Source organism: Microcaecilia unicolor, chromosome 6 (assembly GCF_901765095.1).
Source record: "Microcaecilia unicolor chromosome 6, aMicUni1.1, whole genome shotgun sequence".
NCBI classification, from domain to species: Eukaryota; Metazoa; Chordata; class Amphibia; order Gymnophiona; family Siphonopidae; genus Microcaecilia; species Microcaecilia unicolor.
In genome coordinates this window covers 54,076,766-54,102,940 of record NC_044036.1, presented here as the reverse complement: position 1 = coordinate 54,102,940, position 26,175 = coordinate 54,076,766, and the positions used below count along the sequence as shown (strand labels likewise).

General features: G+C 41.7%; 1 protein-coding gene across 1 annotated transcript in view; it reads right to left on the bottom strand.

The window, feature by feature from the left end:
* Positions 1-26,175, bottom strand: part of AK5 (adenylate kinase 5) — a 346,160-nt gene that overhangs the window by 53,638 nt on the left and 266,347 nt on the right. Inside the window, exons 10-11 of the mRNA XM_030207788.1 lie at positions 24,542-24,577; positions 1,913-2,076 (exon numbers count right to left, since the gene is read on the bottom strand). Of these exons, the coding sequence (XP_030063648.1) occupies positions 1,913-2,076; positions 24,542-24,577 (200 nt within the window). The remainder of the gene's footprint in view (positions 1-1,912; positions 2,077-24,541; positions 24,578-26,175) is intronic.

Sequence of the window (26,175 nt, the reverse complement as noted above, 5' to 3'; positions counted from 1 at the left end):
TTATTTTACTGTAGTCCATGTGTTTTTAGGTTATAATCTCTGTGTTAGTGGAGATAAATGATTTGGATGATGTTCTGGCCTGAGCTTAATAAGCTCCCGTTGCATAGCAGATAATTGACATGCGGCGGACTCACCAGACTTTTAATTTTATGGAATTTGTCCTTGAGAATCAGCTGAATGGAAGCAGATATTTGTTCTGATTTAGTATGATTAGTTAAGACATTTATATTGCGACGGAATGTATTCAATCCTACCCAATACTTTACTACTGAGTACCTGGAATGTCCTGTATTTCTGCTTGATATAATTTGTCCACAAGTACTGTTTTTTGCAATCACAACACAAGCAATTTTGTCTGTCATGCAGTGTAGTCTGGTGATAAAATGCCAGACTTGCATAACAAGTCAAAATGCACATGATTAATAACCAATACACCAGACTTGAGCTTTTCATTGTTGCTTAAAGTATTGAATGTTAATTCAAAGAAGTCTTTGAAATGCATCGTTCCTACATTATGCAAGACAAGGATAAGAAAGATAAAAGAACCAACCTAATAATTTATATAACAAGTCTAGAATGAACAGAGTTCAAATTGATTTTTTCCTTATTTAACAGAAGATGAAGTTAATCTCTATGATATGGTGGCAGAGGCTTGTACCCCATATAACAGGAATTTGAGTACACCTGTCAGATACCTGAAGGAAGTCAACAATCCTACAATGCCTGATGCTTTACAATACAGATTGGTGTTGTAATTAAAGAAATGTCCAGGCATGCCTGTCTGAATGAGACCTGTGCCTTGGTATTGGCTGATGCAATACAAAGTAATTTCAGGTTGCAAACATCCCTCAAGACTAAGCTAGACTCATTGGAACTTGAGTGACCAGAACTGATGTCACAGGATGGATCAGAGCCCTGAATTTTAAGAAATGCAGCTAGAATGACATCAAAAGACTATGTGGAGCCAGAATTCTGAGAAATGCATCTCAAATGATATCAAAGACATTCCTGTGGTTTCTCCAGGTAATTGCCTTCTGAAATATTATCAGAACATCTGGAATTACTGTCTTCAAAAATGGTATAAACAATGGATATCTCTAGCTGGAAGGGGACCTTACCTTTTATTGCCTTCCAGAAGTCCAACCTTGCTTCTTCAGACATCCTTAAGTGATATTGGTAATACATGCAGGTTGTATGGTCAAACCTTGTCATTACTAAGGGATGGCAGACTAAGCATTAGCCTATAGGGTGAAGTGTGTGTTTGTACTGACTAATTTCTGTTAAATGTGAGTTTTATTTTTAAAGAACTTTATTTCCTATATGTCATTTTTTAATTCTTGTAAAAGGCTTGTAGTCTATGTAAATAGTTTTTAATATTATATTTTTATAGATACGTGTTTTTTTATTGTTCATCAGCACATAGACAAAGGAGTGAGAATTTAGGATTGCATGTTTTCACATAATGCTAATAATTCCAGAGTGCTAACATAAAAGGTTATATGCACATGTCCCTTTAATTATTGCACCACTCCTACACTGTATATACTATACTTATTTCATCTGAGGTCACAACTGATTCATCTGTGACTTTTCCTTTTGGATAAAGTAGTGTGCTTGCCATGTTAGTCTATTTTGAAGATAATAAACACATAAAACAAAATGAAAAAAGGAAAATAAGTTGATACATTTTTTACTGGACTAACTCTTTTTTTTTTTTTTTTGACTAGCTTGAAAGACCAAACCTTCTTCCTCAGTTCAGGACAATATGAGCAAAAGATAACAATATCAGAATATATGAGTGAAACATGAAAGCATTGCAATGGGAGGGTGGAGGGTTTGAGAACTGATACATGACAACCTAGAAAACAAGGTGTGGTTTAGAAAGCTGGAATCCAAAACAGGAGCAGCTCACCATAGGCACCATTTCACCGCGCTCCATGATGTCTTTGATTAACCTGCTTCTCTCAGAGAGGGACACTAATTCGTTTTGGAGCAGGTCACCAGTGGACAGTTGTGTGAATCTGTATTTCTGAACTAACTTTTCACACTGCGTTCCTTTACCAGAGCCTGGACCACCTGAAGAGGAAAACAGAGTACATAGTATAAAAGATTTTGATGGACATAACATTTTACTCCTTATCATGTTGAATAATTTATTTATTTATTTATAACATTTATATCCCACAATATTCCCGCCCATGGGCAGGCTCAATGTGGCGTACAATAGTTAATAAACAAACCATAATACAATAACATAAAGTACAGTGGACAAGGGCCACAGGAGGGAGAAAGAGATGACTGATAAGGGAAAGGAAGAGAGGGTGTGTGATAGGGTAATGAACTCAGGGCCCCTTTTACAAAGCAGCGGTAAGTCCAATGCAGTCTTACCACATGCTAATCTGGAGCTATGCGGACACTAGCGGTAGTTCCAGCCCCAGCATGCACCATTTCTCGAGCTGGGGAAGATAGGGCTGTATTTTTTAACACGACACTAACCCAGCGGTTATCAGGCAGCGCTGTGCACTAGACAGTTACTGATGGGTTAGTGTGGGAGCCCTTACCGCCACCTCCATGGGTGGTGGTAAGTGCTACCTCTCACATGGGCAATGCGGTAAGAGCAATCTTACCTTGCGGCCATGGCTATTTTCAGCCTTTTTTACCCGTTGCAGTAAAAAGGGTCGCAGAATGTGGCAAAAACAGCCCCTGCTACTAGTGCAGGGCCCTTTTTTTTTTTACTGCAGCTTAGTAAAAGGATCCCTCAGTGACGAACAACCATAAAATGCCACAAGACACTTTAGCCAGATTAAAATAAAGATGTTTATGTTTATATAATTCAGCAACAGCAGGTTAATTTAGATAAATGAAACAAATTTCACATCTTTGCTTGTTAATTTAATTCCAGTGTGTAAAATATAATCTACATCTTTTATCACTGGATTATCTGTGATAGGTTTTTCATTCTGTGGTAAGAGAAGAAACAGTTTCCGTTTTCATATGTCTGCAGACCCCTGAGACAGTCTATGCTGAAACATGGTTCTGTCTAGCTGCTTTTCTCAATAAATACCCTTTGGGGTACATTTTCAAAGCACTTTCGACTTACAAAGTTCCATAGATTATTATGCAAAGTCTAAGTGCTTTGAAAATACGCCTCTTTGTGACCTCATCAGCGCACAAGTGTCTGTTGAAAGAATCACCTACAACCCTACTCACTTTCATTTACCCTGTAAAAAATAATCTACAAGTAGATCAACCTCATATTTGAATCTGATTGATAGCAACGACTATGAAGCAAGAATAATCAGTCCATTATTACAAAAGGGCATTTGAAAGAGTAAGTGGAAACCTCTAATAAAGATGCTTCAAAATTTTTCTTATATTCAGGAGTGCTATATGTGGAGCTATGCCACTGATTATACACATATAGCTTATAATTATACATACCCCTCCCCCCAAATATTGGCACTATGTGTATAATTTATGGTTCAGATGCCCCAGGCTACAGCTAGTTTTTCATATACTTATTTATTAGGATTTATTTTCTGCCTTTTTATGTATGGTGGTACATTCCCAGAACACCCTAACCCAGACCCCTTTGACCCCTAGATTCTATATATCGTACTGAAAGTTGAATATCAAATTTTGGGCAAGCACCCAAGATTTGCACGCATCTAGTGATCTTCTGTACCTCTTATACACTCACTGTACATCCTACACTTAACTAGCAATAATTGGGCACTAACAAACAAATATTGCAGTTAATTGGCTTTAATTAGCAGTGACGCACACATCTTGCTGCACTGTATAAAGATCTATGCGCAACTTTTATAGCGTGTATCTGGAAAGGAGGCGTTCCAAAAAGTTGCATGCGGAATTATAGAATTAGGTCGATTCACACCTAAGTTAGGCATTGGCATTTACAACTGCCTACAGTTAGGCGCGGATGCACACCTAAGGGAAATTCTATAAATCATGTGTGTCCTTTATAGAATTGCTCTTAGTGCCGATTTTTTGGGGCACAGAATTCTCTCCATACTGCTTTATATATAATGCTGCTGGATTTTCAAAAATAAAAAAGAGCACTTAGACATTCAGCATGATGCCAAATAACTGCCTTTTGAAAACCAACCTAATATATATATATATATATATATATATATATATATATACAGTGATACCTCGGTTTTTGTCGATAATCCATCCGAAAACAATCGGCAAAATCCGAAACCGATAAAAACCGAGGCAATTAGTTGAATATGATTCAATGAGCAGGAGAACGCGTGGGTCGCCCTTTGTTTTCGCAAAATTAGCAGCGAGGTCACGTAAGCGCTCCGACGAAATCCGAGACAAAATTATCACGGAAAAAAAATCGACGAAAATCGAAACTGACGATAACCGAAGTCAACGAAAACCAAGGTATTACTGTATATATATATATATATATATATATATATATATATATTTTTTTTTTTTTGCTGTGCTCTCTCTTGCTATGTATGTATTTATCACCAATACCGATAATTAAATTCAAAGATGCACACTGTTGAACATTTATACATGATTTTTGCTTAGAATTCATGGAAGGTTCTTTTACCTCTGATATTGAACTAAATCTCCCTAATTATATACTTCATTTTTCATTGTGCTGCTATGCTCTAGAATTTATCAAGTTTTAAATACTCAAAATGACAGAAAAGAAAAATTAAGGCATTTTTACATATATTGCATTTCATATTTTTACCAATTTTCTTTACAAGAAAATGTCAGCAAGGTGAGAGCCCTCACCATCATCTTCAAAATATATTCATTCCTGACACACAAAATCAACAACTAAAAGCACCAGTGTCTTGCAGCAATTCAAAGCAGGCAAGCCATCCTCAACTCAGGACCGTGTATGTGCGTGCATCTTCAGGACACGTCCTAAAGATAATGGTGATCTGTTCCTGGTGAAAATGAGATAGGGATCAGCCACTTGGAACATACCTACATACTGAGGAGAAAGAGCAAGATGGCTGTAGATGTCCATGTAGGTTATGATGAATCCCTACTTTTAGCACCCTAGTGCTTCCAACTCTCATATTATATTATAAAAATGATCTTTCAGGGATGTGCACTTGTGTTCTGTTAGCATAGAAGGAAATGTGGAACAGGCAGGGACTGCACTTTACAGTTTATATGGAGATAGCTATCACGCATTAACTAACAACTCAGCATATAATGTGGAGCAGCTAACGCCACTTCAAGAAGTGTAACTTACTGCATCCTAGTATCTGCTGTGCAGTTACCCTTGGATTCTATATATGGCATCCAAATTTCCGCACCCAACTTTAGACATGCATTAGAGATGCCCCTGCAAATAAACTGACTAATGAGTTTGGAAACATCAATAATTTATTTATTTATTTGTAGCATTTATATCCCACATTTTCCCACCCATGGGCAGGCTCAATGTGGCTTACATCAGTTTAAAAAGGCTTACAATCAATCTAGTAACAAACAATCAGATACATTAAGGGTGAAGTAGTTGGTGAGTAAGGACAGAGGGGAAGAAAAGAGAAAAGGTGCAGAAGAGTTCAACACGTCCGTATAGCAGTAACAGTTCAGGAGTCACTAATGCAATGCGGGACTTTAGCGTAAGCTTTTCTAAATAAGGTGGTCTTCAGTGACATTCTGAAAGTCAGTTGATCGTAAGTAGTTTTTACTGATTTGGGTAAACCATTCCACAATCGAGCGCTGATATAGGGAAAGGTGCTAACAACCAATCATTGATGTCAATTGACAGTCTTAAAAATCTGCTCGCACATCTCACTGCATGCTATTCTATAAAGCACGGTGCCTAAGTTCAATCACAAGTATCTGAAAAGGAGGGCATGGCCAGGGGCGTTCCAAAAAGTTGCATATGGATCTATAGAATTTGTCTGAAGTATGCCTAAGTTGGATGCCGATATTTATACCTGCTTGTAGCAGGCATAAGTACAGCACCCAAAAGTTAGCCACAGGATCCACACTGAACACTATTATATAAAGGGCACACTTCTTGTATAGAACAGTGCTTAGCGCTCACGTTTTTTAGCACCAAATTTTCAGCGCTATTTATTCAATTCCCACCTTAATGTATGATAAAAATATTTTTTGCTGTGTTAACTGAATGGGAAAATGTTACTGTGTGATAAGTGTGGTCATTTTCACATGCTTAACTATGCAATCTTAGCACAGTTTAGTAAATAGGCTTCAGTATTTGTTGAAATACGTGGAGGGGAATAATCGAAAGGGACACCCTAGTTTTCCTGAGGACGTCCTCACAGGATGTCCCGGCGAAGGGGCGGCGAAACCTGTATTATCGAAACAAGATGGGTGTCCATATTTCGTTTCAATAATACAGTCAGGAACCCCCAAATCTTAAAATTTAGGTCGTCCCTAGAGATGGTCGTTCTTAGACTTGGTCGTTTCTGATTTTCGGCGATAATGGAAACTAAGGACGCCCATCTCAGAAATGACCAAATGCAAGCCCTTTGGTCATGGGAGGAGCCAGCATTCATAGTGCACTGGTCCCCCTGACATGCCAGGACACCAACCGGGCACCCTAGGGGGCACTGCAATTGACTTCATCAAATGCTCCCAGGAACATAGCTCCCTTACTTTGAGTGCTGAGCCCTCCAAAACCCACTACCCACAACTGTACACCACTACCATAGCCCTAAGGGGTGAAGGGGGGCACCTACATGTGGGTACAGTGGGTTTCAGGTGGGTTTTGAAGGGCTCACATTTACCAGCACAAGTGTAACAGGTAGGGGGGGATGGACCTGGGTCCGCCTGCCTGAAGTGCACTGCACCCACTGAAACTGCTCCAGGGACCTGCTTACTGGTGTCATGGAGCTGGGTATGACATTTGAGGCTGGCAAAAAAATTTTTTTAATTTTTTTTAGGGTGGGATGGGGGTTGGTGACCACTGGGGGAGTAAGGGGAGGTCATCCCCGATTCCCTCCGGTGGTCATCTGGTCAGTTTGGGCAACTTTTTGAGAGGAGGTGAGCCTCTTTCTATTGAGAGGACGCTCTGGAGTGAAGAGGCATAAGATGGAGGTGAAAGGGGACGGACTCATCTCTAAGGGAAAGGAAGGGATAGTAGATGGCATGGATGGGTAGACTAGATAGGCCATATTGTCTTTTTCTGCCTTTATGGGTCTCTGTTTCTATGAATGATATACAGTTAAATATTTTTACAGGATTGTTCTGGACGGTATGCTTTTGGCTTTATCACGATTCTTGAACTGAACTATCAAAATCTTAGGTGGGTGGGTGAGCACTCTAGGTCCTGACAGTTAACTGAAGAGAGTTTAAGACTGAAGGTTTGCCTAGGTGCCTAACATTTTTACAAATGCTAAAGGGAAATACTGATAATACATGTCAATGAACACTAAAAAAAATGCACACTTTTATTTTTATTTATTGCATTTGTATCCCACATTTTCCCACCTATTTGCGGGCTCAGTGTGGCTTACAATACATTGTAATGATGGAAATACAATTTGTTACAACTCGATTATGGGTTACATTGTGAGGAGTTAAGTTAAGACAAAGTCAAAGTATCGTTAAGGGAATAGAACAAGGAAAAAGAATGATGGAACAGTGGAAGAACAACGGATACTAATAGGGCAACAGAACAATAGCAAGAGAACATTCGGGTATAACATTTTTATCTGTAAATTAAGGTTTAAATGTGATAAAATTACGGGGGATGAGAGTACAGTAGAGAATGTATTGATGCATTGCTAACAGTGTGTGTGGACTTTATGTGTTTTGATCCTTTCAATATATTTTTTCCAAAGAGATGAGTCTTTAGTAGTTTGCGGAAGTCGGTTAGTTCGTAGATCGTTTTCAGGTTGCGTGGTAGTTTATTCCAGAATTGCATGCTCATATAAGAAAAGGTTGATGCGTGCAGCACTTTGTATTTTATGCCTTTGCAATTAGGGAAGTGGAGGTTGAGGAAAGTTCGGGATGATCTTTTAGCGTTTCTGGGTGGTAGGTCTGTTAAGTCAGACATGTAGGCTGGGGCTTCACCATGGATGATTTTGTGGACTAGTGTGCATACTTTAAAAGTGATGCGTTCCTTGAGTGGGAGCCAGTGTAGCTTCTCTCGTAAGGGTTTCGCACTTTCGTATTTTGGTTTCCCGAAGATGAGTCTGGCTGCTGTGTTTTGGGCTGTTTGAAGTTTTCTCAGTACTTGCTCTTTACAACCTGCGTAACTTTGCAAAAAAGGCTTGTAGAGCTCATTGAATCTGTGAGACTGGAAGAGGGTTGACAGTTTTTTTGAATAAAAACTGAGCTTGGATTTTTTTTTTCTGCAACCACAGCAATTTTCAAGTTAGTTCGCCCATACATGGAAATTTGTATGTAGGCAGATTTCTGAGAGCTAAGTTGCACCATATTTCAGTGAATATGGTCACATTTTTTACCAGGTTTACTTTGATGAAAATTTGCTAGGGAGCCCAGGAAAAATAAAACAAATTCTTGGTGGAAATATTGGTTTGAGTTTGACCTCAAATTTGCCAAACATCCTTTTTTGAAGAACACTTCTTGATATGTATCTTGCAACTTATCTGCTTGCAGAATTTTCACAGCTCTTCATTGACTGAAGAGTTATCATATAAGTCAATACAATTTTACTGCTTATTGCCTTACATGTGAATAGCACTGAACTCTGAGGTACTTTCAAAAGAATTGCTGCAGCTTTCATGATGTTCTGTAGAAATTCAAAAGACTTCTCAGTGAAGATGACTAAGCCTGGAGTGCTAGATTATTTCATTAGCGATCAACCCCATCCTCCCACCATCACCACCACCACAAACTCATTCGAGTAGAACAGTGGTAGAACAAAATCTGTGACAATGAATCAGCCCTGTAATTAGAATTCATACTTAACTATGGAAATGACCTGAAAACAGTTTGAAAACAGTGTGAAAACACTGCCTGACTGTCACACCTTCATACAAAATACTGAATAATACTGAATGTGGCTAAACAAATCTCCAAGGAGATAGTGATACATATATAACAGAAAGAAATCAAATACAAAGAAATGGTTACCACAAGCTAGTAGTTTCTCTAAGGAGAAAAGGAAAAATGATTGTCTGATAGTACACTATACTGAACAGAAAGCAATGCAAGAAAAAGATGATTGGAACTTTCAAAAATCTGTAAGCGTTCCCAGATGTATATTTGAGAGTTGTAGACTCTTACCCTGAGGAAAAATATCCTATTAAGTAATTCTTTGTTATATTTAAAAAAAATATGTGACAGCAAGAGTTTGATGCCCTTGTATGGAGTGAAATAACTGCCTAGTGAAATACGCAGTCTAAAGTAAGAAAATCATGAACTGAAAATCTTTCATGTCTACGGCTGCCTTTAGGCAGAAGCAAACTAGAGAAGAGTATTAAAACAGCCAATCATCCACAGCTAACTGTCCTTGGGTTCTTTCAAAGTCCACTACAATTTCTCCTGTCTATGACCCTTCTATCCTATCTCTGTCTTCTCTTGTGGATGCCTAGCAAGCCAAGACACTTTCCCTGTGTCAAACTCTTGTGTTCTCCTCTTCCTCCTCCTCCTCTTGTCATCACTTCCCATTCCAACACTTCCCCCCCCCCCATCTCCCTCAATTTTACATGGGCCTTCGTTCATATTCCTACTCAAGACTCTCTGTCACACCCTTCAATCACTCAGTCTCTCCTCCTACTCTCTAGACCCCTGGCCCGTTCACCTAATCAAACACTTCTCCTCGTTCTTCATCCCTTCTTTTCCTCTTTCAGGCCAATCTCTCCCAAGGCATTGCACCCCACACCTGGAAGCATGCTCTCGTAATTCCACTTCTGGAAAAAAAAACTCATCTTGACCCCCCTCGGTCCCTTCTAGTTTTCACCCAATTTCCAACCTCCCTTTCTTTTTGAAAGTTTTAGAGAAACTCGTCTTCCATCAGTTGGACCTATTTTCTTCAAAACACTCATGCCCTTCACTCCTATCAAGCTCGTTTCCGCTATGGTCACAGTACTGAGTCTCTCCTCCTGGCCCTCCACAACAACATTCGTTCCTTTTCTTGACCAACACCAGGTCTCCCTGGATCTCTCCTTGGCTTTTGATCTCATTGATCACCCACTCCTCTGCAGACTTCATTCACTAAGACTCTCTGGTCTTGTCCTGTCTTAGTTTTCAAGCTATCTCTCTTCAAATCATACCTTTTAGCTTGCACATCAGGTGGTGGAGAGGAAAACGGTAACGGAATTCAAACATGCGTGGGATATACATAAAGGAATCCTGTGCAGAAGGAATGGATCCTCAGAAGCTTAGCCGAAATTGGGTGGCGGAGCCAGTGGGAGGAAGAGGGGTTGGTGGTTGGGAGGCGAAGATAGTGGTGGGCAGACTTATATGGTCTGTGCCAGATCCGGTGGTGGGAGGCGGGACTGGTGGTTGGGAGGCGGGGAATAGTGCTGGGCAGACTTATACAGTCTGTGCCAGAGCCGATGGTGGGAGGCGGGGTTGGTGGCTGGGAGGAGGGGATAGTGCTGGGCAGACTTATACGGTCTGTGCCCTGAAAAAGACAGGTACAAATCAAGGTAAGGTATACACATGAGTTCATCTTGTTGGGCAGACTGGATGGACCGTGCAGGTCTTTTTCTGCCGTCATCTACTATGTTATGTTACTATGTTCTCTCTCATTGGTATTTCCTATGTACTCTGATGTTACCAAGGCTTCATCCTTGCTTCAACGCTCTTTAAAATCTTCTTGTCCCCCCTTCTCACAATCATTCAGGAGTAAGGCTGCATATTGTTATGCTGATGACATCCAAACTCTCTATCATGTTCCCAATGGAAACGCCTCTGCTTCTTCACTTAATATCTGCCTTTTCCATGTCTCTCAGTAGCTACAGGACCATTTCTCAATGCCTCCAAGTGTGAAGCTATCCAGTTCCTCAATCCTCTTATTATCTCTCCTCCCTTTCTCATTCTGAACAATCTTCCCTTTCTATTTCAGGACACGGTCAAAATTCTCAGTGTCCTCTTTGATACATAGCTTACATTTAAACCACAAATAGATGCTGTAATTCACTCCACCTTCTTCACAATGCACTGCATTTGTGCTGTCTGTCCTTTTCTCTCCCCCTCTTTTATCCACACCCTCTTTATTGCTCTTGTCATATCGCATCTGGACTACTGCGACTCTCTCTGTGCTGGTCTCCCACTACACTCGCTCAAATGCCTTCAACTCATCCAATCAACTGCTGTCAAGTTCCTCCACAGAGCACACCACTTTGATCATGTCATCCCCCATCTTCAAGTCAAACACTGGCTTCCCATTTCTGCTCACATGCAGTTCAAGGTTTCTTATGTTCACGGTCAAGGGCTGCCTTCCCTATGTCACATCTTACATCAATAATGTGAGAGGGTAGGTGAAAGGGGATCCGGGAAGGCACGCAGAAGGGGGGTGCAGCCAGCCGGGGAACCCCAATGGGGCAGACTTCATGTGCACAACACCCACATTCAGAAAGCTGCGCTACCGGAGGCAGAGAGGTTGGCCGGGTTAAGGAAGAAGAGGAGGAACTACCAGTGCCAGAATCTCTCTCTTCCCCACCCGGCTGTGCAAGAGTTAGGGGAGGAGATAGAAGATTGGGAAATGGTCTCTGAGGAAGGTGATGAGGGCCAGCTGGAGAGGTTGGGGGCGGGGGAAGTTGAAGAGGAGGATAAAATGGAGGTTACTGAAGGACTAGAGGAGGAACAGATGGAGATTGGAGCTGTGGCTCAAACCCGAAAAGCTGCTGTAAGAGGATGGCTAGCTGTGCCTTGGAGAGACTGGTGGAAGACCAGAGGAGAGAGACTGAGGTGCTGGGGGAGATCTCTACTAAAGAGGAAACAGGTGCAGCCCCTGGGAGAGAAAGAGGGCTGGGCACAATTGAAACCCCAGTCTGAACCAGGTGGGACCAAAGCTGGGTAGCTGTGCTGTAAGAAAAACTGTGTAAACTGTTTCATACTGGAAAGGTCTGGGCCTGCAACCTACCAAGCTATTGTGTTTTCTTTCTGATAATGTACTGTTCCCTAAAAGAAGTAATTTTGGCTAAAGTGAAGTTATATGGACTGTTTAAACCCTGAATGAGACTTTGGCAGCAAACCTTAACAACCTGGGAGGAAGGTGTTTTCCTTTTGTGTCTATGCTGAATGGAAGCAAGAAAATAAAGTTGTTTTTTTTCTATAAATGTTTTGCCTTGATTGAGCCTCTGTGGAAACAATGGAGAGAAGAGGAAGTCCTGCAAGCTATCAGGGGGTCTGGCACTGAGTTCCCAGAACAGGCCAAGGTGGTGTGGAGCGAGGCAACAGTCAGGTGAAGAAGGAAGCTAAGCAGGGTCAAGCCCAGCTGGACCCTGGAAGGGGAACCCAGCTACAATAACTTGCTCATCTCTTACTCCCCAGCACATACTTTGTACTCCTCCTCCTCCATAACTCTCTTGACCCTGCCCTCATCACAGTCCCATCGTTTAACCATTTTCTGTGAGACCTCTTTCAGTTATCTAGGACCTTATCTTTCAAATTTCCTCCCTCCATATCTCAGATCGGAGCCTTCACTTCATAAGTTCAAGTCTCTCCTCAAAACTCACCTCTTTTCTACAGTCTTTGGTTCTTCTATCTCTTAATCTGCACTCTCTCTTCCCATTCTTTTCCTACTCTTATTCACCCTTTACTTTTGCCTCTTTTGCCTTTATTGTTGTAAACCACATAGCTGCCTTGATTGCCCACATTGCAGTATATCAAGTAATGTGAATAAATAAAGAAATAAAATATTCTAAGCATAGGAGCTAACTCTGCAAAATGATTGGGATGGCAAACACAACAGAAATTCATCCTTCTTGGACACAGTGAATGACTGTGCTCAAGCACCCGTAGTAACATATAGTAACATAGTAAGTGATGGCAGATAAAGATCTGAACGGTCCATCCAGTCTGTCCAACAGTCAGATTCATTATCAATTCATGATTAAATCAACAACGAACGTGATATTATATACTCGATCATGATTTTTCTTTGGTGTTTCTTGGACATATACTGTAGAAGTCTGTCTTCAATTACTGGAGTTGCCGTTAAAGCCCACCCTAAACTATCCAAATCCGTCTTGTCATTTGCGAGACACAGACCGTAAAAGTCTGCCCGGCACTGTCCTCACATTCCAAATTACTGAAGTTTCCTTTGAAGCCCTTTCCAGCCCATCCTAAACTGGATGAAGTGTCATAGAACTGCCACCTATGATTCAAAAGACATTTAAGGGGCTGGTATACTAAACTGTGATCATTTTGGTAGGTTACCATGGGTGGATTACAACTATGTTGCGTATTAAGCTAATTAAATTACAGTTTCACCATGTTAATGGCTGAACATATGTATAACATTGAAAGGTGAATGCTCAGAAGTAAACTCGGGCGCTAGAAGCCTTTAGCGCCTGAATAGCGCCTATATTTACTAGCGTACAATGTTCATAGGCTTGGAGCACAGGACCTAACAAGCTTGCTGAAGATCAGTGCAATGAGCATGCTAATGTAGTCAAAAGGATGCTGATGAGGTCATTTCCTATTCCTCTCCTATGCTCAGAGAACAGCACGCTGAACAAGGATGCCCTTACCGCTGTAAACCTTACGCCGGGCAGACTTCTATGGTCTATGCCATGAAAATGGCAAGGACAAATCAAGCCAATCAAACACAGCGGGGGTGACCATAGAAAGAGTCTTGGATTTTATAATAAAGAAGACTGATTTGACCATCATCTGCTCTTTCTATTGCCACCCTCGCTGTGTTCGTTTGGCTTGTGTATCTGCAAGGGTTGCTGTCCTTCTGTTTCCTCCAAGGACAAATCAAGATCAGGTATACAAATGAAGTATCACATACCATATTTAATAAGTTTATCTTGTTGGGCAGACTGAATGGACTGTACAGGTCTTTATCAGCCATCATTTACTATGTTATATATGTTAGGCCAGCTCAAAGCTGGTGTTAGGGTGTCTAGTCACAATATACCCCAATCAAAGTCCTAGGCTGAAGGAAAACGAGAGCTATAATCAAAGCTGGAGTTTGGAGATGTTAGAAAGAAAGAAATCTGAGCAATTGTTTTCTTCTCAAGAAAATGAATATGTTCGTAATAATAGAGTAGCTCCATTAAAGGAACTAGTTGCAAACTGGATTCTGCTGATCAATATTCTTTCCAATACAACAGCATTGCTAGCACACAAACAAAGAAGCATTCATATTGTAAATGCATACAAAATAATTATTCCTTGCAACTGCCTTAGAAATCTCCTCATGGGCAAAAAAAGCAAGCAAGATCTTCTCTCCCTGCCCCCGCTGAATCTCCTCTTATGCGCATGCCCAGGCACAATCCTCCCCCTGAACTCCCTAATGCTCAAAGCTAACAGTGCACCTATATTTGCATACCATCAGCACTGAGCATTAGGGCGTTGTATTACCACGCTATTCCAGCGCCATTTTTCCCAGTGCTGATTGGGCTCTAAGTGTTGTTAAGTCAGCATTTAACTTTACACATTGGTCTCTCCAGCTTTGTCCTGTTTGTCCGTCCTAATTAGATTGTAAGCTCTGTCGAGCAGGGACTGTCTCTTCATGTTCATGTGTACAGCGCTGCGTACGTCTAGTAGCACTACAGAAATGATAAGTAGTAGTAGTAGTAAGCCATTAAAAAATAATCTTTTAGAACAATGGTTCTTAACCCAGTCTCCAGGGGACACCCAGCCAGTTGGGTTTTCAGGATATACACAGTCAATATATATGAGAAAGATTTGCACACCAAGGAGGCACTGCTTGTATATCTTTCTCATGTATATTCATTGTGAATATCTTGAAAACCTGACTGGTTGGGTGTGCCTCAAGAACAGGGCTGGCCCAACCATTATGCAAGTCTATGTGGTCACCTAGGGCATTAAAGACAGCTGCAATGGATTCTAACAGCCGCACTGACTCAAAGAATCATCAATACATACTTTAACCCGGGGTCGGCCCAACCATTAGGCCACCTGAGGCGGGGGCCTCAGGCGGCACTCTACAGGAGCGGCATCTCAGGGAGTGGCTTCGCAGAGTTTTACCTTGTCACGGTGACATTCCAAACCCGGCAGCAGCAGCGATTCCCATACATTGCCCTTCCGCCACCGGCACCCACCTCTTCCTTTTACTGCAGCCGTCTCTCTGAAGTAACTTCCTGTTTTGTCAGAGGCTCAGGCAGCCGCAGTAAAGGGAAGAGGTGGGTGCCAGCGGCGGTAGGGCAGTATATGGGAATCGCTGCTGCTGCCGGGTTTGGAACATTACCGTGATGAGGTAAAATGCCAGGGGAAGGGGGCATCTTGGCCCGGGGAGGCGGAATGTTAGCTCCACCTCAGGTGGCATCTTGCCTTGAGCTGGACCTGCTTTAACCTGCATTCTTATAGGATGATTGTGTGATGATCATGATTGTTGCATTTAATGATTAAAGTCTTGGGGGAAGGGGGGACGGCAGGTTAGGGGCCTGAAAGTTAATGGGGGGGGGGGGGGGGATAAGGCTGAAGGTTCGTTTATGGTGCCCATTACCCTTGCACCAGCTCTGGCTGAGAGGCACTGTTTTAGAAAACCCCAGTTTTATTAAATTCAGTTCAGGACCTTGACAATTCAATTATTGTCACTATAGAGAAATGTAGTTACTGCCCACTTGAATTAGACAGAGCCTGGACTTTGAGATATTTCTCTTCAGAAATAAAACTCAGTCTTTCTAGACTTCAACCTAATTTCTCTCAAGCTGTTCAAGAGAGACAAAGTTTCTAATCCTTGATTTGGGTCCTGACTTTGCGCTGATGTCTCCATCCAAGTACAGGATAAAAAAACTGAGGACAGGATTTATTTTCCGGGGATCAAGAACGGCTTTCCTTATTTATCCAGAGCAGACACCTGGAGCTTTTTCTCTTTATTCATTCCTTAACATCATGGAATTATTTGGACACTTGCTCATTTTTCACTAACATTTTCTTATTTTGAAAGTTTGTGTGTCCAGGGCTATTGGAAGAGGTGAGTAAGATGGGCAGATTGCCCAGGGTACCAGGTCCAACTGTACAACAGTGGAGGAAATCAGTTCTGTATTACCAATCACATGCACCCGAAGGAGGCCATCAGTGTCTGCACCATTAGTAAGGGACTTCCTCCCACCCCTGTCATTGCAGGGGAGACATCCCCCAACCCTCAGAGGTACCACAAAGCTCCTAATATATCCTTCCTTTTCTCTACCTAAGGTCCTATGCACTCTAAATTATATGTGAAGATATGTAGGGGCTCATTTTCCAAAGAGAAAAACAGCATAAATTGGTATTAAATTGTGATTTTTGAAACTTGGATTTGAGACGTTGTTCTCTGCAGTGCATCCAAATGACAAAGCGGTGGGATTTGGGTGTTCTCAAAACTTGGAAGTTTTTCTGCCACAATAGAACAAAGCAAAAACGTCCAGGGCTAAAAGATGTTTTAGTATAGACTTGTTTCAGTCACACCTAAGTCACAAAAAGGTGCCCTAAATGATGAGATGACCACAGGACAGATTAAGGCATATCCCTCCTTACTCTCTCAGTGGTCACTGATCTCCTTCCAGCCCCCCAAAATGTGAAAGAAACAGTACATACTAGCCTTTAAGACAGCTTCAGATGTTATGGCCAGTCCTATTAGAGCAGCAAGCAGGTCCCTAGAATAGCCTAGTGGTCAGTGCAGTGGACTGTAGAGAAGGGGACCCAGGCCCATATCCCACTCTAACTGTTACACTTGTGGTAGAAAGTGTGAGCCCTCCACAAACCCCCCAAACTTACTCTACCTACATATATATGTGATACCTGCAGGCATAAGGGCTGTTGAAGTGATGCACAGTTGGGTACACTAGGTTTTTGGTGGGTTTTGGAGGGCTCACTATATAATATAAGGGGGTAATGGTGAGATGTGTACCTGGGACCTTTTATGTGAATTCTACTACGGTGCCCCCTAGGGTGCCCCACTGCTCTGCTGGGATGTCTGTGTGGCCAGCATACTAAGAATGCTGGCCCCCCAATATATCCTAGTGGCTTGTTTTTGTGCATTTTTCTCTTGGATGTTTTTTTTTAATGGTCCTAAAAGATAGATGCACTGAGCACAAAAATGTCTAACAAATGGCCATTTTCAAAACAAAAAGTTGGATGTTTTCCTGGTATGAAAATGGCCATGTTCGCTGCTGGATTGTTGGATGGTTTTCGCAAAACGTCCAAAATTGGATTTATACGTTATATTGTAGAGGAGTGTGGTAGCCGTGTTAGTCCAGAAAGGACTTAACAAGGATCTGGGGTTCCTAGCCCATTATAAACCATAAAGCTGTATCTCTGTTAATCACCCTCCCCTCACCTATCCACACCCATCCTGTTAGAATATCAATGATATGCTTTGATGTCCCCATGCATACCCCCACCCACCCCCATTCTCCCACCCTGTCAGACTGTCATAGTAATGCTTGAATGTTTTCACTTATATACACTGTCAGCTAGCACATTTGCTTATTTCCGATCTGACGAAGAAGGGCAACCATCGAAAGCTAATAAAGAAATGTATTAAGTTATGTTCAATAAAAAAGGTATCATCTTATTTTCTTTTCCATGTTTTATTTTGTTTGATTTCTATTGATACGTTATATTGAAAATGCCCCTCCACATGAATATTAAAAATGTGCTAAACTAAAACCAACACATCATGTATTACTCCTTAATAAATAGGAAGGAATGTCTAAACATTTCATTAGTCTTCATTACCATTCCCATTACAACATTTGCACACATGATCCTGATAGAAGGAGAAATTATGTCTTAAACGATAATTTTCTTTAGTCAGCGTCCCTGTTCTGAACCAGTGGGTTCTATCCCTTCCCACCAGCAGATGGAGGTAGAGAAAGAAGTCAACCAGTGACATCACCAGCTAATCTGTGGTGCTATATGGAACAATCCAGTATGTATCTGCCGAGATAGCAGAAGGCCCTTTCTGTAATGCACCCATCCCCATCAACCACTGCAGCTTCAATGATAAGCAAGCGAGCAAAACACCACAGAGTGGCACTTGCTACCCTGCATATACCAAGAAATAGCCATACCACAAGACCTCTTTATGGCTGCCAATTAGAATCAGATCTTAATCTTCTTCAATTATTTCTAATAAGAAAAACAGAGAATACCCAGAACCCCAAGCCGAAGTCTTCCATGGGTAGGATTTCAGAACAATGATGCTGACTAAAGAAAAGAAAATAGGTAAGACAATTTCTCCTTTCTTAGCAGCAGCTTACAGTGTTCTGAACCAGCAGGATGTACTGAAGCAGACCTAATGGGCAGGGGAACACAAGGCCCCCCAAATGACCCCTCTTCCAAAGTCTGAATGGACCCTGGCAAGAACATCCAACTGGTAGTGCTTAGCAAAGGAATAGAGCAAAGACTATGCGGCCGCCCTGCAAATCTCCTAAGGGGAAACAGCCCGGGTCTCTGCCCAAGATGCTGCCTGAGTCCTGGTTGAGTGGGTCTTCAGTCTTGAGGCACTGGACAACCCATACTGATGTACGCAGACTCAATAGCTGCCTTAATCCACCTCACAAAAGATGCCTTGGAGGCTGCCTGACCCTTCTGAGGGCCATGAAAGAGCACAAATAGGTGATCAGAGAGACAAAACTCATTCGTCTCCTCCAGATGCCAGAGCACCCTCTGGACATCCAGTTTGTGGAGCCTTCGGTCCACAGAAGAACCTCCTGCTCTGAAGGAGGGCAAACATACCTCCTGATTTACATGGAATGGAGACACCACCTTCGGCAGAAAAAAATGGGACTGTATGCATCGACACCGAATCCTCCACAAAGGGTCCTGGTATGAACAGCTTTTGTAGTGCCTTGGCGGGGTGGGGGGGGGGGGGGGGGAAGACATATCAACTGCGGAGGTCCCTCTAACCCCCACCGGGCATTTTCTGAAGTTGGAAACGGCCCACAAAACTGTGCACAGACAAAACCAGCAGCTGTGCAGACAGAACTGGTTCCTGCACACAGAGCAGCACTTCCCGGAGGGCATCCCCGGAAACATGACAGGCAGGCACGGGCTTGACATGCTGAAACAAACCTGCCTTGACATGGTGAACTGGATGCTGCTCCATTCCGGGCTCTTGGGGGGGGGGGGAATTAAGAGAATTTCCTTAATTACAGGGAAATCGCTTAACCACAAGGTAGAAGATTTCCTGCTCTGCTTCTTTTTTTTTTTTCTTAAAGAGACAGGAACCTCAAAAAAGCCTTATTCCCTAAAACAGGAGAAAAGGTTGCCCAGGACAATTTGGGAGAATTTAAGCACCTGGGAGCTGCAGAGGGAGCCCAAGAGAGAGACACCCAAACAGGGTGAACAACAAGAAAGGTAGGGGGATGGGGACCCACACTGCTCAGGCGAGATCCCTCTGAACCAAGCCATAGCCTTACCTAGATGCACTAAGGACTGCAATTGGGGAGCTGTGGAGACAAGCTCCAAAACCAACCAGGTATGGTCCTAAGACTGACTTGGGAGCAACCGTTAGGCTGTGCAACCACGGCCAGCAGATCGGGGAGCTAGGCCAGGGATAGAGCACCACAGAATAACTTACCACCTGCTGGAAGGTAGAGAAAAATACTGGATTGTTCCAGAGAGCACCAGAGATTACAGCTGATGATGTCACTAGTTGAATTCAGTTTTATGTACCTCCATCTGCTGGTGAGAAGGGATAGCATCTGCAGGTTCAGAACAGTGTAAGCTGACACTAAAAAAACTATTTTAGCTGCAATATCACTATGTACTGGAAGTTACTGTAGAAACATTCCATGTGTAAATAATGGCACAAGTGCCTTGCAGAGCTGGGCAAAATACAGAGATAATATACTGAATACAAAGGTGCAGTGCTGAAGATTTCAACTGCATGAAGTTTGCTTCTTGCAAAATCTTACAGTACAGAAGGACAATGCCTGTGACTTTATTAGGTTGGGTTACACCTATGGGGCACCTGAAACAAATCATCAAACCTGCCATGCCTGGTGCTTCACAAAAGAGAGACACTTGCTATAGTTAAAGAACAGAGACTGCTGTTAAGACTTATGCTGTAATTAAGGGCATGTCCAGACATATCTGTCCAAGAAGGACCTGTGACCCTGTTATCTGGCTGATGCCAAGACAACAGAATGTGAACAATGCAACAAAGACTTTCGAGTCAGGTTGATCTCAGACTCATTAGATCCTGAATTTGGGAGGAATTCCACAGAAAGAATGTCATATGACTTTTCTGTGGCTTTCCAAGTCACAACAAAGGACATCAGTCAATCATTTGTCATGATATTATCAAACCATCCAAGACAAAACTGATAATCAAATAGTATAAAAGAGATCAGATCAGTTCATTTTCAGCTACATCAACAACCTTATATCTTATGTCTACTCATTAGTTGTCCTTTCTACATCCTCTCACTGATGGATCATGAAACATCAGCTAGCACTGCCCCATTCCTGCTGTTCCTGAGAGACTGGCTTAATGATCCTGGTTGTAAGCAAAGCTTTGCAAACACCTGTGGGTAACAGCAGGTGACACTTAGTATCCTGTTTAGGGATTTGCATGTTTTTTTTCCAAATAATAGCTGATTAGTGTTTGTTAGAACAGTATAAAATTTACATTTTACTTTGTGATATTCTTAACATTCAGACGCTACTTGTATTATTTCTGTCTTCATACTTTTGCTTACACCTTCTACATGTAAATAACGAATATTCTGACTGTAAATAAAAAATCTTAATTATTTATTTCCCGTTTCATGTTTTAGCTTAGTAGAACAAACATAGATAAAGGAGAAACAAAAAATTTCTCATTAAGAGATGTGAATGCTTTAAGTGAACTTTGGATGGTTCTATTTCTTTTCAATCTGTACAAATTTGGAATAGTCTCATATTAAACAAACAATTTTCTTATCTTGATTTTTACAAGCATCTGAAGACTTATTTGTTTTCCTTGAACCAGAAACAGGACTATTTATAATTTTTTTTGTTATTTCTTAGTTTGTCATGCTTTGTTTCTTTTAAGAACTGTTTATTCCCAGTGTTTGGTCTGGTTAATATTATCGTACACTGCTTAGGACATTTTTTAAAAAATGAGTGGGTTACAAACACAGGAGGTTAGATTAGATAGGAAAAAGAAGCAAATTAAACACCTATTTCTTTCTCAACTAAGAAATATTAATAGTTTAAACACTTGATATGCCTACCGCATTTGTTAGACAAGTCAGAATGGTTTACATGTTCATAAAATAATAAAGAAAATCAGAATAGAATGCCAATTAAAATAGGAAAGTGAAAGCCAACATATTCACCCAAACAAGCCAGATAAAAGAAAGTAGAACAAAATATATTATCAACATTCTTCTTTGCAAGTCACCTGATCAGGGGACAATTTCGCTCAGCCCAAAATAAACTTTTGCAAAAAAATAAGATTTCAATCTAACTTTAAACAAAGCATAAGACTGTTCCGCCCGAATAGTTTGCGGAATTGTTTCCACAAAAGGAGCAAATTGAAAAGAAACACCCTCTCTCATCGAAGTCGTGCCTGAGCCAGGGGAGGAAGAGCTAATAATCCCTGTTCCTGGGTATATAAGGAAACAACAGATTGAAGTTGATAAGATCATAAAAGGGGTACCTGTTCCCCCAAATCCTACTAAACATATAAAAAGGCACCTTCAGATAAAAGTCATCTTGACCCCCAAGATCACCACAACTGGTCAATATTTACAGAATAACATAAGTGTTGCCATACTGGGACAGAGTGGAGGTCCATCAAGCCCAGCATCCTGTTTCCAACAGTGGCCAATCCAGGTTACAAGTATCTGGCAAGATCCCAAAACAGTACAATACATTTTATGCTGCTTATACTATAAGCAGTGGATTCTTTCCAAGTCCATTTTAATAATGGCTTATGGACTTCTTTTTTAGAAAGCTATCCAAACCTTTTTTAAACCCTGCTAAGCTAACTGCTTTGACCACATTCTTTGGCAACAAATTTCAGAGTTTAATTACACGCTGAGTGAAGAAATATTTTCTCCAATTTGTTTTAAATTTACTACTTTGTAGCTTTATTGCTTGACCCCTTGTCCTACTATTTTTGGAAAGAGTAAACAAGCGATTCACGTCTACCCGTTCCATTCCACTCATTTTATAGACCTCTATCATGTCTTCCCTCAGCCGTATCTTCTCCAAACTGAAGAGCCCTAGCCACTTTAGCCTTTCCCCATAGGGAAGTCATCCCATCCCCTCTATCATTTTTGTCGCCCTTCTCTGTACCTTTTCTAATTCCACTATAACTTTTTTGGGATGCGGTGACCAGAATTGCACACAGTTTTCTGCTGCCTAGATAAGTCCTGCTGAACCAGATATTCAACTACACTATCCAGGCAGCATCACTGAATACCTTTTACAGACCATGTCAGCACTGTCCGAGCTGGGTCAGGGATGCAGCCATATAGGAGAACAGAGTTACCTGGTTAGCAGCCATTTTCAGCCCTGCTACTCGAATTACTATCCAGAAAACATAGGACAGCAAGAAAGGCTGTCCTAAATCTATCTGATATGGTATCTGTGTAGTGACTGAACATCACTACTCTTCAGATAGTCCCAATCCCAGCACCTCAGCACTTTATCCGAACATTTAGCGGCAGCCACTATCCAGACACTGCCCCTGAATATCTGAAGGACCCTTTTACAGAGCAGCAGTAAGTCCAATTCAGGCTTACTGCATGCAAATGTGGAACTTCCACCGGTTGAATGTGGGTGCCGGTGGTAGTTCCAGCCCTGGCGTGTGCCATTTGTTGTGCTATGAAACATAGCTAGCTATTTTGTAGTGTAGCGATAACCCAGAAGAGCTCTGTTCATTAGAGGAGAGCAGGGCGGAGGAGCCGGTCTGGTGCAGATGAGGTCCACACTTGGGGGTCGTCCAGTGACTTCTTCCTCTCCTAGTGCTGGAAACATGGTATCATCAGCTCTAACTGGAGTTGCTGCTCCTTGTGGACTGCCTGGAGAGAGTCGAGTGGGAGAACTGCAATTCGGAGGTTTGGAGGTAAGGAAACCAGCTGTTGTGACTTTAGAGTCGCTCTGGGAAGTAATTCACGTGGTGAACTTCTCTTTACAGTTGTTCAACAATTGGTGTCAGACAGTAAAAATGTGAAAAAGGTTCAGCAGGAACAGGCTGCTTGTGTGGAACAACATGCTGTGAGGTTGGAGTCCATAGAGGGGAGATCTGCTTAGACTCAGGAGGGAGTGGTTGCCTTGATGAAGGATAAGGAATATTTGCATTGTAAGCTTGAATTTTTGGAACATTCAATGAGAATAACATGAGGTAATTGAACTTTCCACGTTCTCCATTAATTACTGTTATTGATATGGTTCGCAAGTATTTCCTTGAAATCCTGAAGATTCCATCTGAGGCACTGTCCCCACTAGTTAGAGTCTACTATGTTCCTGGCCTTGGAAGAGTAGGCAGAGAGCAAGGTGGGGAGTTAGCTACTATGAGCTTGACCGGCTTCCTTGAATCATCTTTGGAGGTGGTTACACAGAGGTCGACTGATTGTCACCTTTGCGTTGGAGCCTGACAGGGACCAAATTTTGCATATTTACTTTGGTCATCTGAATGAAGTTTTTTTGGGTCACAAATTTGTATTTTTCCTGATTTATCAAAAGCTAGGCAGAAGAGATGCCAGGAGTTCTTGACCTCTAGCTCTTGGAGCAAACTATAAATTAAAATTTCCTTGTGTTTACTTGGTTGTTTTTGAGGGTAAATCTTTTTTTTTTTTAATGTTTTAACCTGAAGCATTTTCTTGATTTTCCTAAGTTAAAAAAGAGTCCACCTGCTACGGAGTTCATACCAGAGAACTGAGCACTGTTAGGTTATCTGAAATGTCTAGTGCTACGGTAGTCTAGCTGCTTATTTTGTAATTGTTACCTATATTAATTTAGTTGATGATGCCTTTCATTGTGGTGGTCTGAGTTTTCTCTTTACTAGTGACTTTGTATAATTTTTTCATTTGGAATATTTGTGTATATTTCTTTGTTCACTTTTTAAATTGTGAATTTGATTTTTAATGCAAAAATAAAAAGTCCATAAAATAAAATAAAATTCAGCCATTGAAGTGGAGCATATAAATGGTTCCAAATCCTTAAACTCTACATCAGAAATCTCCAAAGTTCCTAAATACCTGCAAGATCATTCTTTGAACAATTTGTTTCACATTATGCCAACCTGTGACAGCATTCCATTCTATAGAATATCTAAAAGTCTCTGAACGTATTTACATTTGTTCATTCTTCAAAACTTTAAAAAAAAAACCCAGAATGATATGCAAATAGCTTTTTCCCTCTCTTCATTAACAGACTAAATACCAACATCTAAAGGTCATTTTTGTCAGCTCTACATGTGAAAATAAAACTCCCAGTACAGTAGTTAATTAGGATTCCTACTCACCCACCACAAAAATGATCTTCAATTTCTTCAGATCATCTGAAAAATAAAAATTATACATAATTAAAACCAATAAATAGGAGAAGGGGTTGGCAAAAGAGCTTGACTTTTTATTACCACAATATATTTCAGCTTAAACTCTTATTCAGCAACTTAATTAATAAGGGGCCAATATTCAGACTGTGGGAGGCAGCCCGGCTAACTCCCGCAGTGACTGGCATTGAATATCTGTTTTATTTTTGGCTGACTTAAACTTAACTGGCCAAGCCAATATTCAGTGCTGGCTATTAAGTTTAAACTGGCCAAAGATAGACTTGCTATTTCACTGGCCCGATTTGGCTGCCAAACTTAGCCGTCGATGTGCTGAATATTAGCGGATGGCTGGTTATATCGTGCAATATAACTGGTTAGCTGCTAAGGGGGAGATTCTGTAAATGGTGCCTAAAAAATCAGTACTGAAATCAGTGCGGAGTAAATGTATTCTATAATTGGAATACGTTTAGTGATATTTCGGTGCCCAGCAGGCTCATTTTCGAAACAGAAGGATGCCCATCTTTCGACATAAATTGGAAGGTGGGCGTCCTTCTCACAGGGTCGCCCAAGTCGGTATAATCGAAAGCAGAGTTTGGGCGTCCCCAACTTCTTTCCATCGCAGGCACGACCAAAGTTCACGGGGGTGTGTCGGAGGTGTAGTGAAGGCGGGACTTGGGCGTACCTAACACATGGACGTCCTTGACGCATAATGGAAAAAAAAGGGCATCCCTGATGAGCACTTGGACGACTTTATCTGGTCCTGTTTTTCTTACGACCAAGGCACAAAAAGGTGCCCGAACTGACCAGATGACCACCAGAGAGAATCGGGGATGACCTCCCCTTACTCCCCCAGTGGTCACTAACCCCCCTCCCACCCTCAAAATAAATCTTTAAAATATTTTTTGCCAGCCTCAAATGTCATACTCAGGTCCATCACAGCAGTATTCAGGTCCCTGGAGTAGTTTTACTGGGTGCAGTGCACTTTAGGCAGGCAGACCCAGGCCCATCCCCCCCTACCTGTTACACTTGTGCTGGTAAATGTGAGCCCTCCAAAACCCACTATACCCACATCTAGGTGCCACCTTTCACCTGTAAGGGCTATGGTAGTGGTGTACAGTGGTGGGTAGTGGGTTTTGGAAGGCTCAGCACACAAGGTAAGGGAGCTATGTACCTGGGAGCAATTTCTGAAGTCCACTGCAGAACCCCCTAGGGTGCCTGGTTGGTGTCCTGGCACGTCAGGGGGACAGGTGCACTACGAATGCTGGCTCCTCCCACGACCAAAGGGCTTGCATTTGGTCATTTCTGAGATGGGCGTCCTTGGTTTCCATTATCGCCGAAAATCAGAAACGACGAAGTCTAGGGACGACCATCTCTAAGGCTGACCTAAATTTCAGGATTTGGGCGTCCCCGACCGTATTATCGAAACGAAAGATGGACGTCCATCTTGTTTCAATACTACGGGTTTCCCCGCCCCTCCATTGGGATGTTTTGCGAGGATGTCTTCAGCAAAACTTGGGCGTCCCTTTCGATTATGCCCCTCCATATCTACGTGCATCCATTTACACCAATGAAAATGTGGCGTAAATCTCGGCACGTAGATTTAG